The sequence below is a fragment of the Dromiciops gliroides genome, chromosome 5 (genome assembly GCF_019393635.1).
Source record: "Dromiciops gliroides isolate mDroGli1 chromosome 5, mDroGli1.pri, whole genome shotgun sequence".
Classification (NCBI taxonomy): Eukaryota; Metazoa; Chordata; class Mammalia; order Microbiotheria; family Microbiotheriidae; genus Dromiciops; species Dromiciops gliroides.
This window is the reverse complement of record NC_057865.1, coordinates 154,844,961-154,858,865: the sequence shown is the minus strand read 5'-3', so window position 1 is coordinate 154,858,865 and position 13,905 is coordinate 154,844,961. Positions and strand designations below refer to the sequence as shown.

At 35.7% G+C, this 13,905-nt stretch overlaps 1 protein-coding gene across 1 annotated transcript in view; it reads left to right on the top strand.

Moving 5' to 3' along the window:
• The window catches only part of LOC122728842 (cadherin-related family member 3-like), a 136,339-nt gene that overhangs the window by 67,182 nt on the left and 55,252 nt on the right, over positions 1 to 13,905 (top strand). Inside the window, exons 16-17 of the mRNA XM_043967588.1 lie at positions 295 to 516; positions 1,244 to 1,389. Of these exons, the coding sequence (XP_043823523.1) occupies positions 295 to 516; positions 1,244 to 1,389 (368 nt within the window). The remainder of the gene's footprint in view (positions 1 to 294; positions 517 to 1,243; positions 1,390 to 13,905) is intronic.

Genomic DNA, 13,905 nt, shown 5'->3' with positions numbered 1-13,905 from the left:
CTTTGAACTCATGCTTAGTACAATAGCAATAAGTCATGTATGCAGATTAATGATTTTAGAAATAAAGTTTTATTAATAATATGAAATGCTTAGTTTGAATAAAACAATGTATTTGAGTAAACAATAAAATGAAGTTCATAGGGTACACCTATACAAATAAGAGTTTAAAATCTATTTTTAAAATGTAAGAAAAGCCATTTTTTGGATTTTTTTTACTAAGAAAATGCAAAACCTCAGCTAAATGGATTCATGCTTTAGCTACATGAGAAAATAAAAATGCTTCTTTTCCCACAGCTACTATTACAATTATTTTACGAGTGACTCGCATAAATGAATTAAATCCAATTGGTAACATGCCAGCTTTCACCTTCAGTGTACCTGAAAACAGTGCCGTGGATACCCTTATTGGGAGAGTTGTATTTACAGATGCAGACTGGCCATTCAATAACATAAAATATACATTTGATGGAGGTAATCTGGGAACACCTTCCAAATTTTACATTGAACCAAACACAGGTAATATTAGAACATCAATTTGAAATTAGCATTTGAAAAATATATTTGTTTGTTTGTTTTTATGAATAAGAATGCAACCTAGACCTTATGCCCATTTGTCTAAAGCTCTCCGTATTGGTAGATAGAATGTTGACTCAATGATTTTAAGTCTTCTAGCTTCTGGCTTTGAGAGAAGACATGAAAAGATTTAGACTCTTTCTAATTTTGCCTTTATGAGACGCAAATATGTAAAGTCACTTAAACATTCAGTCTACCAGTGAGGAAACTTTGATGCAAATGGGCATGAGCCCCAGATTACAAGAACAGAAAGAAAACTTTGTGTAATAATTCAGAAGCTATCATTGCAGTCAGAAAGACCTTATTTAAAATTTTTCCTTGATCCAACTGATTGCAAATTCAGTCCTTTAACTTCTCAGTATCTCAGACAACTCCTTAAAACCAAAAATTGCAGAGCATTTGTAAATATACATTGGTAGAAAGAGTTTGAGAGAGTTTCTTAGCTTAGTAAAAATATAGATCCAGTCCCAAATCCCAATTTTATCATATATTTCTAAATTTGCCAAACATTTTATATAAATTATATCATTTGATTCCTTATAACATCATAAAGTTGATATTGTTATCCTCATTTTTATCTTACATTTTTTTATTTCTTTGACTTAACCTTAGATGACTATTGTAATTTCCTGATAACCATATAACAGACTTCTTTGTCCTTTTGTTTCAGGAATGATAAAACTGTTGGATTCATTAGACAGAGAGATTCAAGCCCAGTACAAGTTACTAGTAAGAGTAACGGATGGGGACAATGATATAGAACCTGATCCCCTCAGACAGAGAAGTAGTTCTGCTCTTGTGACTATCAACATTCTGGTAATTACGAGACTGTTTACAGTGGAATATCTTTTAGTCTGCCTGAGTATCTATCTGGAGGGAGAAATGACATTGCTTTGTTTAAGAAGTTTTGAGGCCCCAGTTTAGAACTACATTTCAGCAGTCATATGTCATTCAACTTGTATTCAAATTTTATTTGCCTTATGGATGATAAATCACAGAGTCTTAGAGTGGGAAGGGGCCTTGTAGATCATCTAGTTGAAATGTTATTTGACAATTTTTTTATACAATAGAGGTTTCTTGAATATTTCCTGGTCATCCTCTGAAGATGCTCTCTAGTTTAGCCATATTGTTCCTAAAATGTGGCTTTCATAAATGAACATAAAATGCCAGCTGTCTTACCACTTATCTGAATTACCTGGTCCTGAACATATATTCTCATTCATTCTCTCTCCCCCTCCCCTCCTCACACACACAGACACACACACAGACACAGACACAGACACACACACACACACACACTTTTTTTTCTTTTATTTTTTTGGTGGGGCAATGAGGGTTAAGTGACTTGCTCAGGGTCACAAAGCTAGTAATTGTCAAATGTCTGAGACTGGATTTGAACTCAGGTCCTCCTGAATCCAGGGCTGGTGTTTTATCCACTGCACCACCTAGCTGCCCCCCCCCCACTTTTGATGGTAATTATTCTATCTAGCAAGTAGATTTCTAAGCTACCTCAGCCTCCTTCCATTTTGATGAATTTACTTTTCACTAGCCATGATCAGAGCTGGCTATAGCTGGATTTCAGTACCCTTTTGAGGCTGGCCTCTTGTCCTTGACTCCTTGACTCTGGTTCTTTCTTTTTCTGGTTTGACTAAATTAGTGTTTGCCTTTTTTTTTCCTGGATGAAGGAGGGTAGCAATGGATAATCTGGAAAGTCTCCCCAATTTTGGGTTTCCCTCATCTCAGGGTCACCCCAACTATAAAGAATCCTGATTGCCTTTCTTTTTGATTCTCATGTCATTCCTCTTTATGTGGCTAATTATAGTCAATTTTTTATTTCTTGTTGAAAGGGGGTGAAGTTTAGGCATGCAGTGAGGTTTCCCTTCAGAGTTTCTGAAGCAGGAAGAGAATCCTTTTCTGAGTCCCAAAGCCTAAGCTCAAAGGTACATGGAAGGTGGCAACAGAATCTTGCTGACTAAGTTAAAGATTAGAAGGTCAAGGATTTCTCCAGTGTTAATACATATGGCTATTATTCAGCATATTTTCTTGTCTTGTGGATTGATTTTTAATTGCTGTATCTCAAGAACACAATTATTCATTTAGAGAGTATTGTGAGAGTTAATTGAGACTGGAGAAAATTCCTAGACCAGTCATATAACCTAGAAAATACTATGCCTCTCTTAAAACAATCTAATGTTTCATGAGATATTTTGGTTACCATATGACAACATTGATGCATATTTAATTTACTTTGATACTTCAGCAGAACTGTGATCTCATCAATTACATTTCCTCCATTGATTCAGATAAAAATTATTCTAAATGTTCTCATGTTGTGCAATGTTTCCCCATGTCTCCCCATAAATGTCAAAGAGATAGCATATTATGGGTACTGGTGGTGCCCACAGGCTACCTATCAGAGTTATCTTTCACTTTCACTACAAAATTTTCTCAACTTTTTCAGAGATACATTTCTTTGATTATAGTTTTGTAGTATTACTTTAGTATGTTCTCCCCCCCCAGCCCCGCCCCCACCCCTGGTAACATTGAAACCATGCATCTCTCCTTTGCTATGTGGTTGAACTTTAGTTTTTTGGAAATGATGGTAGCCCTTGTTTGCAGTCAAATAAAATCTCCATATATTTTCGGATGAATTGCTATTTAGTCACTTATGAAATTAATATTTTTGAACTTAAGTGTAAGACAACATACATGCCATTAAATTTCATTTTACTGGATTCAACCCAATTGTTATAGGCCATTGAGTTCTTTTTGGATTCCTGTCATCTAACACATTAGCTATGTCATTGATTACTTTATACAAGTCACTGATTATAATTTTAAAAAGCAAAGGGCAAAGATTACTTGAAATACACTACTAGAGATCTCTTTCCAAAGTGACCTCACACTATTAACCACTATTCTTTGGGTTGCCATTCATTTCTGAATCAATCCATCTGTATTCTTGATTTGTCCATGTGTCCTTCCTTTCCACAAGATTAGCACGAGAGTCCTCAAAAATATTTTCCCCAAATCTAAGTCATTTCAACAATTGTTCTGGTCAACAAGTTGAGGACCCTGTCAATTGAAATGAGGTCTGGAGCTAGAAAGGAGTTTAGAAGCTACCTAATCCAACCCCTTATTTTATATTTGAGAAAACAGATTCAGAGAAATTAAGGAACTTGCCCAAGGACATAGTTGACATAAGAGATGGGACTTGAACTCAGACCTTAAGACTGCAGATTCTGTATTCTTTTCATTGTCAATTCTGCCTTTTAATGATTTATGTTTTAATGAAGCTCTTTGTAATCACTATTTCTTTTTCTATATGTTCATTAATTAGTTCCTTAATGATTTGTTCTAATGTCTTGCTATGAAGCAAAGTTCACCTAGAATTTCCATTCTCTCTCTTTAAAAAAAAAATCTAAGTGTCTTTTACCCTTCTCCAGTGTTTTAGTCAGAGCAATAACTAGCAATTTCTGTGCCGGGGGCAAGCAACACAAAACACTCATGGGCCAAGTAATACAAAATTTGTCCTCAAATCACTTTAATAATAAAAAAACTTGTGTGTGTGTGTGTGTGTGTGTGTGTGTTTGGAAGGTCCTTAAATGCCATCCCATGGATAAGAGAGTCCTTGGAATATCCTACAGGACACCACATATATTTTAACTTTTTCTCTATCTTGTGATTTAATTGTTCTTTTCCAAGCTCAGTGAATAACACCAGGCAGATAATGTCTTCTGTTAACAGAAACCTAAAACCACAGAAGCTGTTCATTGCCAGGGCATACTTCTATATGGTGAACACTTGCATATGTGTCCTTTGTGAACTGAAGTCCTCATCAGTCCACATAATGACTCAGTATTACAGCCCCTTACTATAGCCTAATCATGTCTGGAAAACACAAGGAACCAGTCCAACAAAAAAAACTCTGTGGAAAGAAATTGAATAAGGTAACTTGAGTGGTTTAGACAGTGACTCAGAGTAGGTCTTATTATCAAAGCTCATGAGCCTGCTATCCTTACACAATAATTTTTAAAAATACACTCAAAGGGAGATTTAAGTTACTTTCACAGAAACAACAGCTGAGTAAAGATTACATTATAAGTATATGTCTTCTACTCCACTCAAATATATTTATACCCTTTAACTTAAATGTTTGGGTATTGGGTGAAATGTTTTAACAGAGGAAACAAAAAAAGAAAAAAAAGAACCCCCCCTTCAGTTACACAAAGCATTCCTGGATTGTTTGCTTTATTTTTGTTTTAAACAATGGTTTATATTTTGTGTTTTTCTGTGGGTCAACAGCAAAAATTTGCCCTTTGCTCCTATGAACTTTGTGTAGGATTTTGATTTGCTCTCAAGAAAACTGGTTTAGAGATTTCTCTTTTCCAGCAATTTAGTGTTAGTTAGTTGATATAAATTAGTCTTGTTGCTCTTGTACTATCAGTCACGCAGGCTGAACATGTGTTTGCAAGCATTTTTGAACTGAAGTTCATGTTTTGACAACTGTATGTTTTGAGAAGAGTTTTATAAAATGTGTTTCACAGGTAAAGGCTGTTAAAGAGTAGCATATTCTTCACTAACTGGAGTAAAATGAATGCTTCTTTAAAAGCAGTCAAAATTATAGATGTGAATTGTAAATATTTAGACAGGATATGTCTATTATATGTGTTACATTGTAACCCCTTATCTTTAGAGAACTTAGTCCCTCAAGGGATTTCTGTAGCTTCTTTATACAAATGATTCTACCAAAATTATGGGCTGCTATAAAGATGTTTTCTAAAATAATAAATGAGAACAGAAGTTTCTAACTTAGATTGCCCCCCTGAAATTTTTTTTTGCTTCTTCTGCTATGTGGAACCCCAACTCTATTATTCCCTTTCATTCTTTCAGTCTTCTCTTTATACTTCTGCTTCCAGAAAACTGGCTCATCTTGCTCCCAAAGATACCTCAATCATGCTCCCTTCTCCAATGGTGGCCCTTGTATTTCAAGGATAGAAGAAGGAATTGTTATATGTCTTGTTCCCTTGGTAACCATCAGATCCTCATTCTTGTGCCATCACTTAGCGTCTTCTCCTTTGAAATTCACATAATTTATTCATAAAGCCTATTTGAAGGTATTGTTGATGTCATCGACTAACTGTTAAGTCATTTTCTCACTTTCATTAATTATGTTTAGCAGATAGATCACAATCTTATTGGTACTCCAATCACTATTAGCAACCCCACTAATTTAAATATTTATATTAATGACAACTGAACTCCCTGGACTCCAAGTTTGATCTCCTCAACTCCATAATCTATCATAGCATTAGCATGACACATTAGCATGAAGAGAACATTGGATTTGTATCATTGGATCATATATTAGAGCTTAAAGAGAATTTAGAGACTATTGAGTCCCAACCCCTTCATTTTACAGATGAGGAAATTGAGATTGCAAGGTCTAATTGACTTGTCCAGGGTCACAAAGCTAGTAAATGTCTGAGGCAAGATTTGAACTCAGATTTTCCTGACTTTAAGCTCAGTGATCTATCCACTGTATTGCTTACCTGGTTATGGGACAGAATATGACGTTTCAAATACTAGCCTTTTCACTTATTTACTATGTTACTATGGGCAATTCACTTAGAGTAAATGATCTTTAAGGGCTTTTCCACTTCTAAATCCTATAATTATAAGAAATGTCCAATGGTGGTTACAATTTAGACCTCACAATCATCCCAAGCCACTTCCCCTCTAAGAACCTTAATTCTGAGAATCACTTGAATGGTCTTTATCTTTTAGTCTTTTACTTCTCTTAATGCCACATTTATACTGAACCTATTCTTCATCTTCATCAAGACCATCATTCCTTTGATGGCTCTCCATTTCCCAGTCTATCACCCTTATATTGGTTTTATTTCACTCTTTTCAGAGCTTTGCTACTAACAATAGGCATTTAACCCTAGGTACTTACAATATTCTTTTCCTGATAAGTATCAACCTAGGGCCATCCTGCTATTTAGCTCCTCTTTATCTATTCTTAAATTATTTAATCTGTTTACAGGAAGTTATGAAACTATTTTTATGGTTCCAATAAAAATGCAGACAGTCTGCCAGTATTACTAGGGTGGAGTCACCATCATTTTGGCATTGTATGCTGAAATTTAGAGGGCACATTTCCTTTTCTAGAAGTCCTCCATCCTACTATTTCCATGCCACATTTTCTTCCAATGATAATCAATCCCCTCAAAATCTGCAACATGGCTATCCAGGTTGCTTATCCTGATCTGGACCACTAATACCTCCTGTGACACAGTAGCTTACCACTACTTCTCCCATACATTTTCCAATTCATCCTAGATGGAACAGCAACTATTTCCAACATGTCTTCTTTACCACCAAACTTCCCTGCCTCCTCTACCTTCGTCTCTTCCCAAATATTTGAGAGGTCATTTTGTGGGCTTCTTTACAGGAAGAGAGGAGACTTGACTCCTTAAGGGCTGGCCCTCTTTCCTGATATAGCTGCTTTAACCATGAGTGAGGAATAATGAAAAGTTCCCATGAAACAACGAAGATAATGTCAGTCATAGACTAGAATCTTTTGGTCTTCCTATATCCCAAGTGAAATTCTCCCTTGACCACCTGTATCCTGTTTCTCCTCTGGCAGGTGCTTTTTTGGAATGGCATAGTGGTCTTTCTGCCATGTTTGTCTCTCCACTGAGCCCTCACCTCTTCATATTCTTCTTTCATTTACTCCTTCCCTATTGGGAATTTTTCAAACCTCCTCTTTCCCAAAGCCACTTCAACTTCACATTTATTTTCCATTTCTCTCAACAAATAACCTTGACTTCTATTTTACTGAGAAGATTAAAGCAATCTATCATGAGCTTTCTTATTTATTCTCCACATCTCCAGTCTCCCTTTTATCTACCCTTACTTTTCTCCTTTCCAATCTCAGGAAGTGGTGGCCCTTTCTCCTTGCTAATGCTAAATCTTCACTAAAACTCTTGAGCCTCTCCCCTGGGAGCTTTCTTCATTGCTCATTCCCCTTATATTTTTCATCTTGAATCTATCCTTCTGAAGACCCTTTCCCTTCTGGCATCAGACATGCTTAATTCTGCAAAATCCAAAAAAACTTTAAAGAATTCTCAAAAAAACATTTCCCCTTAGCTTGCTACCCACTAAAGATACCACATCAAATTATCATTCTGGGACTGTCTTCCTCTTTGCTTTTAAATTTCTAGAAATAGTAGTCTATACAAAAGCATTTTAAAATAAAGCCAGGACAAAGAGGCATTCTTAAAGAGTCAGTCAATTTCTAGCCATACTATTGCTGAAAATTTAAAACTCTATCTTTTGACTGGATCCACAGAATTTTAGGCCACTAATGGTAACTATGTCCAGGGTCATAAATCCCCATCTAGATTTTGTGAATTGGAGGTAAAATAAGGGAATTAGGTCTGACAAGTGAAAACTCAGGTGGATGTGACTGTTGCTGGCCATTTTCTTGAGTCTTCTGTTCCTCAAATAACTGCAAAGTGACTATTTTCACAGAACAATCAGTGGATTGTGCTTAAGATTTAAACAATCATTATTACAATGATGTTCCCAAGCCAAACTTTTGAAAGTATTCTGCATTATAAAAAATCATGGGCAAAGTCATATATCCTAATCAAGCAAAAAATGGAGCATGTAGATTCCAATGAGATGAAGCCATTGCTTTTGTCAGAGATATGGCCAGGATAAAATTTCATGTTTGAGGCTGTGACATACCTTCATTCTATTAGCTTTGCTTTTGAAATGATAGTTGACATTTTGAGTTAATAAAAAAGAACATATTCAAACCTTAATTGTGGTAAAAGTCTAGGGAAAATGAATTTCATCAGTGTGTGCTAGTGAGTACAGAAAAGAAAATGGGACATGTACTGGGAAAAGCTCTCAGAGTATATCCTAAGGGATGGATACATGCTTTCTTACAAGTGTGAAAATATATGTGGTCTTGCTGACTTTGTGTTTTATTCATACAATTGGTGTGAATTGGAATCAACAGGGAGCATTAAGGATAAAGAAAATTGAAGGAAAGACATCATGAGCTTAAGTACAAAATACTATAAAATCTATGTGCACCTGTCTAAGAAGACAGGTAGCTGTGTAGTTGGTAGCTGTGAAGACAATAAGATCTTCCCATAAATAGCTCTTGAGGAAGAAATCTTTGAGGTTCAAAAAACAAGATTCATAGTTGCATATTCCGATTTCTGTCCCCTTTAAAATAATGTCAATCTACGAATTTAGACAAGATAAATTCTTCCTTTTTCTTCTTATGTTACTGATAGCCTCAATAATAAGGAAGCAGAAAAACAAACAAAAAAAGTGTCAATTTGTATTCCTGGTTTTCTAATAGTAGATATTATAACCAAATATGTTAGAATGGTTTTGGATCAATCAAGATATAATAAAAGTACCACTTTTGCAAAAAACCAAACCAAACCAAACCAAAAAAACCCTATGCCACACCTTTATGGGCATTTTATTTTTAGTTTATTTAGATTTTTTATTTTTTACTAATTTGACAGCAAATTTTCCCTTTAAAAAGAAAATATATATATATTTAAGAATTGAAAAGAAAACATACCTATATGTATGTATTGAAGTATATCTATGTGTATATATTTCAACTTGAGTCACTGTTATTTATTTATTTATTCTTTTGGCGAGGCAATAAGGGTTAAGTGACTTGCCCAGGGTCATGCAGCTAGTAAGTGTCAAGTGTCTGAAGCTGGATTTGAACTCAGGTCCTCCTGAATCCAAGGCCGGTGCTTTATCCAGTGTGCCGCCTAGCTGCCCCCACTGTTATTTTAAAGATAAAAGTCATTGATGTATCTTGTTTTATAATACCTGCATTTTCCAATCCCCTCACCTCTTTTCCCAGGGACACACCCCTTCTAAAAAGAACAAAAAGGAGAGGGTGGGGGGAAGGTGAAGCAAAACAAGATAACAAATAGAAAAGACCTAGTATTATATGCAGTTTAGATATAATTTTAAAATATTTTTGTAATAAATCCTCTTAAAATTGGATACACATTCAATTTAAGATAATTTTGTTTTAAATATCATGTGATAATCAGACACCTGAAATCATAGATTTTAGTGTTATCTCCTATATTGAATTTTACCTACTTTTAATTTATGGGGGAAACTTTACTTAGATTAAATTTAGGCAAATTGTCTACTACTTCATTGAATCTTTGAACAAGATATATAACATTTCACTCTTTGTTTTCCCATTTAAAAAACAGATGATGCCTGAGGTGAAGTGAAATGGTATATAAGTTTTAAAATTCTTACTATTATATATATCCCTTTTTACTCCTCACAGAAATTACAATTGGCAGTTCAAAACCAGAAAGCCATTTTATTCATTATTTTGATGCTCTTGCATATGAGAACTGAGTAAAATCACTTTATAATTTAAAAAAATATTAGTTACTACCAATTTCCTCCAAACTCACTGATCTTGTATTCTAATTTCTGACCTAATCACTGAACTGAAGCTGTTATCTCTAGGATCACTATTAACTTCTTCCCTGAAAATCTGATGGCCTATCCTCAGTCTTACTTATCCTTGACTTTTCTGTGACATTTAAGATTGTCCATCTAACTCACATCTTAAAGATGCTTTCTTCCTCTGATGTGTCTAATAGTTTTTCCCCGATTCTCTTTCTATATCTAATCTTTCCTTTTCAGTCTCTTTTACTAGTTATTCCTTTGTCTTCTACTCATACTGGTGCATGGTTTGTCAGGGCTCTGTCTTACTCATTATATTTTCTCTCTAAGCTCTCCCTCTTAGTGATCTTATTCTAATGTATGACTTAAATTATGTCTGAATATCAGTTTTCTGGGCTAGTTAGCTTTTTCCCAATCCCCTTATCTTTTTTTTTCTTCTTATATCCAGGTGATTCAATGGCAATAGCATTTATTTCTACATCATTTGATCTTTGTTCAAATGTTCTGCTCCATTTTTTTCCTTTTAGGGTTCCTTCATTTCTTCGCATGAGGATGTCTTTCAAATGTGCAATTCTGTTACTGATAACTACCCACCCCATCCTATTTTTTCTGCCTTTTTTGCTTTGAATAAGATATGTCTTAACAGAGACATGTTCTAGTCATTAGTCCTATCTCACCAAGTCCTAGTCATTAGCTAGGTAGTCAGATTTGTTTCCTTCCCTTAGGATTTGCATTTCACCTTGCTTGGAACTCATAATTTGTGATTTTGTGTATAGACATCTGAAACCATAGATCTTAGTGTTATCTCTTATATTGAATTTTACCTACTTTAAACTTATGGGTATCACAACTGTTATTCCTAGACAATACACTTCTCATTAGACAAACTATAAGTTCTTTGACAGCAAGGACTATTATTTGCCTTGAATCCCCAGCACTTAACATAATGACTGGCATATTGTAGGTCCATAATAAATTATTGTTTACTTGACCATTCTTCCTGTATAATAGCTAATTTCTATGATATCTAGCTAGGTAAATATAGTTATTTCTCCCCCTTCACTTTCTTTTTTGGTGAGGGGGTGGAAGCATTTAGATTAGAAGAAAACTAGCTATTCCCTCTTGGATGGCCCCCACCTTAATGACTTCCTTCAAGTGGGAGCATAATTTAGCCTTAGAGAGTCAGGTAGAGTTAGCAATTTTGCTAGGAGAAAACAATGGAGGAAGTAGGGGAAGTAATTAACTTAAGTGAGCAGCCCTGCTCTTGAAATATTTCTTGCTCCTTACTCACCAGTTAGTTCTGTTTAAACACGCTTTGGTCATTGGCTGCATTCAATGCCCTGAATTTAGTATAGGTTGTTTCCTTGCTTGGGATATGTAGAAGATAGAACAATCATCAATTATCAATAAGAATTTTTTTTCATTTCCATCAAGCCAAACTGAATCTCTCTCTCTCTCTCTCTCTCTCTCTCTCTATATATATATATGTGTGTGTGTGTGTGTGTGTGTGTGTGTGTGTGTGTGTGTGTGTGTGTGTGTGTGAGAGGCAATTGGGGTTAAGTGACTTGCCTAAGGTCACACTGCTAGTAAGTGTCAAGTGTCTGAGGCCAGATTTGAACTTAGGTCCTCCTGAATCCAGGGCTGGTGCTCTATCCACTGTGCCACCTAGCTGCCCCTAAACTGAATCAATTTAAATGAAAAACTTGAACCTCTTTTCCTTTATCTCTATAAGGCAAAGGCCATTCACTGGCCCCTATTTTGTGGTCTTTCCTTTCAACGAATAATGAAACATACAATAAGTAAACGTGGAAATCAATTATTTGTCTAGCTGACTTTTTTGTGTGTGTGTGAAGCGATTGGGGTTAACTGACTTGCCTAGGGTCACACAGCTAGTAAGTGTTAAGTATCTGAGGCCGGATTTGAACTCAGGTCCTCCTGACTCCATGGCCAGTGCTCTATCCACTGTGTCACCTAGCTGCCCCTAGCTGACTTTTTAAGACTAATGAAAATAGCAAGTCTAAAGAACAGGAAAACTCTGGATTAGACTCTTCTCAGATGGAAATAGAAGATGGAAACAGACAGTTCACTATCTGCATGAATTGTTGTTTGGGGAAACCACCCAACTTATTGGGCCCTCCCTGCACTCTGGTCTCAGCTGTTCTATCTGGCCCAAAGCACTAAGGTTTCAGCAGTTATGGTAGAGCATAGTCATGTTCGACACCAGCCACTGCCAACAGTGAATTTTTACTCTGACCTCTGATCTCTTCCTAAGTTTCATTTGGCCAACTCTATTTGAAACCCTTGATTAACCTCTCTCTTCCTGACCCAGGGTCCAAAGCACACAGAGTTGAATGAAAGCAGCACATTATTGACCAGGACAATCTGACCCTTCTAACTTCTGGAGGGAGCTCTCACAATGGAGTTCTCTACAACTTCTCCCCATTTTATATGGCTCAACTCCTATCCTCTCCCAACCTATGTCCATCCTTATGTAGTCTCTTAGGAGAGTCTCTCAGTCTTTCCAGAATGAAAAGAAACAGTGCTGTTTGGGTCTACATTTGCCATAAACTCATGTACCTAGGTTCTTAGAACTTTCTCCCTTTGCACTGAGGAAACAGTATATCTAAAAACTCACCATGGTTAAGTTTGCAAAATTCCAGATGAATATATATTTATCATATCTTATTTGGTAAACTTCTTCCCTGGCTAACAGTCCATTATTCCTCTTTTAAATTATGATACTGCAATTCAAAATACTCTCAGATACTACCTTTTTATCTATAAATCCACTTCTCCTTCAAACCCCCATTGCACAAATCATATCAAAATCTTTCCAGGATTCTACACTTTCTATACAATGAAGTGCAAAGTCCTTATATTCTATTTAAAGTGCTTCACAATCTAGACTAATTTTCTTTTCCAATTTTATTTCTTATTATAAAAAAAAAGGCTCCTAAGGCTATGTAATTCATTTTGTGTTCTAGTCATACTAGACTGTTGACTGTTCCTCCATTTTGTCCTTCCCTTTCCTACCTCTGAGTACTTGTGTAGGCTGTTCACGATGTCCTGGAAGAATACTAGGTTGTGATTCCTTTCCTAACTGAATTTACAGTTTCAATTGGAAGAGAAAATTAAATTACAGGAAAGAATAAACTGTATGTGACTAAAATGTTTTAAATTGTGTTGTGCAAAGGATAGGAATATCAAGGGGGGCTGATGTAGGCAAGAATAAAATATCTCCATAGAAATGAAAATGCTCTTTGAACATTACTGTGACTTTGAAATATCACACACAACTATACTATAAGAGTCTTTATGATTTTAGACTTCCCTACTTGAATACAATTGGGATTTTTTGGGGGAAGGCAAGATTCTTCAGATGCTAGTCTTGGGAAAAAACTTTCCTGACCTTGAGGCATAGTCCTTGAGTGATTTCTTATTCTTGACAATAGGAAACAAACCAAAAAGGAAAATCAAAGTGAAAGTAGGGTGCATAACATAGCATAGCCAGGTACACAGATTTTAAATGTTTCATTAATTTTTTTAGGGGGTGGGGAAATGAGGGTAAGTGACTTGCCCAGGGTCTGAGGCCAGATTTGAACTCAGGTCCTCCTGAATCCTGGGCCAGTGCTTTATCCACTGCACCACCTAGCTGCCCCTCAAAATTTCATTATATAGACTCATCTACGGTTACATATATTTGTAAATCTCATGAAACAATTAGGTGTGGTTTTACCTGCTTTGTAACAGTTTCCTGTTATCAACCACTGATAACAGATTTAGGAACATGAAGACCATTTGGTCAATTTTAATAATTAGGCTTTTTGTGAAAAAATGCCTAAA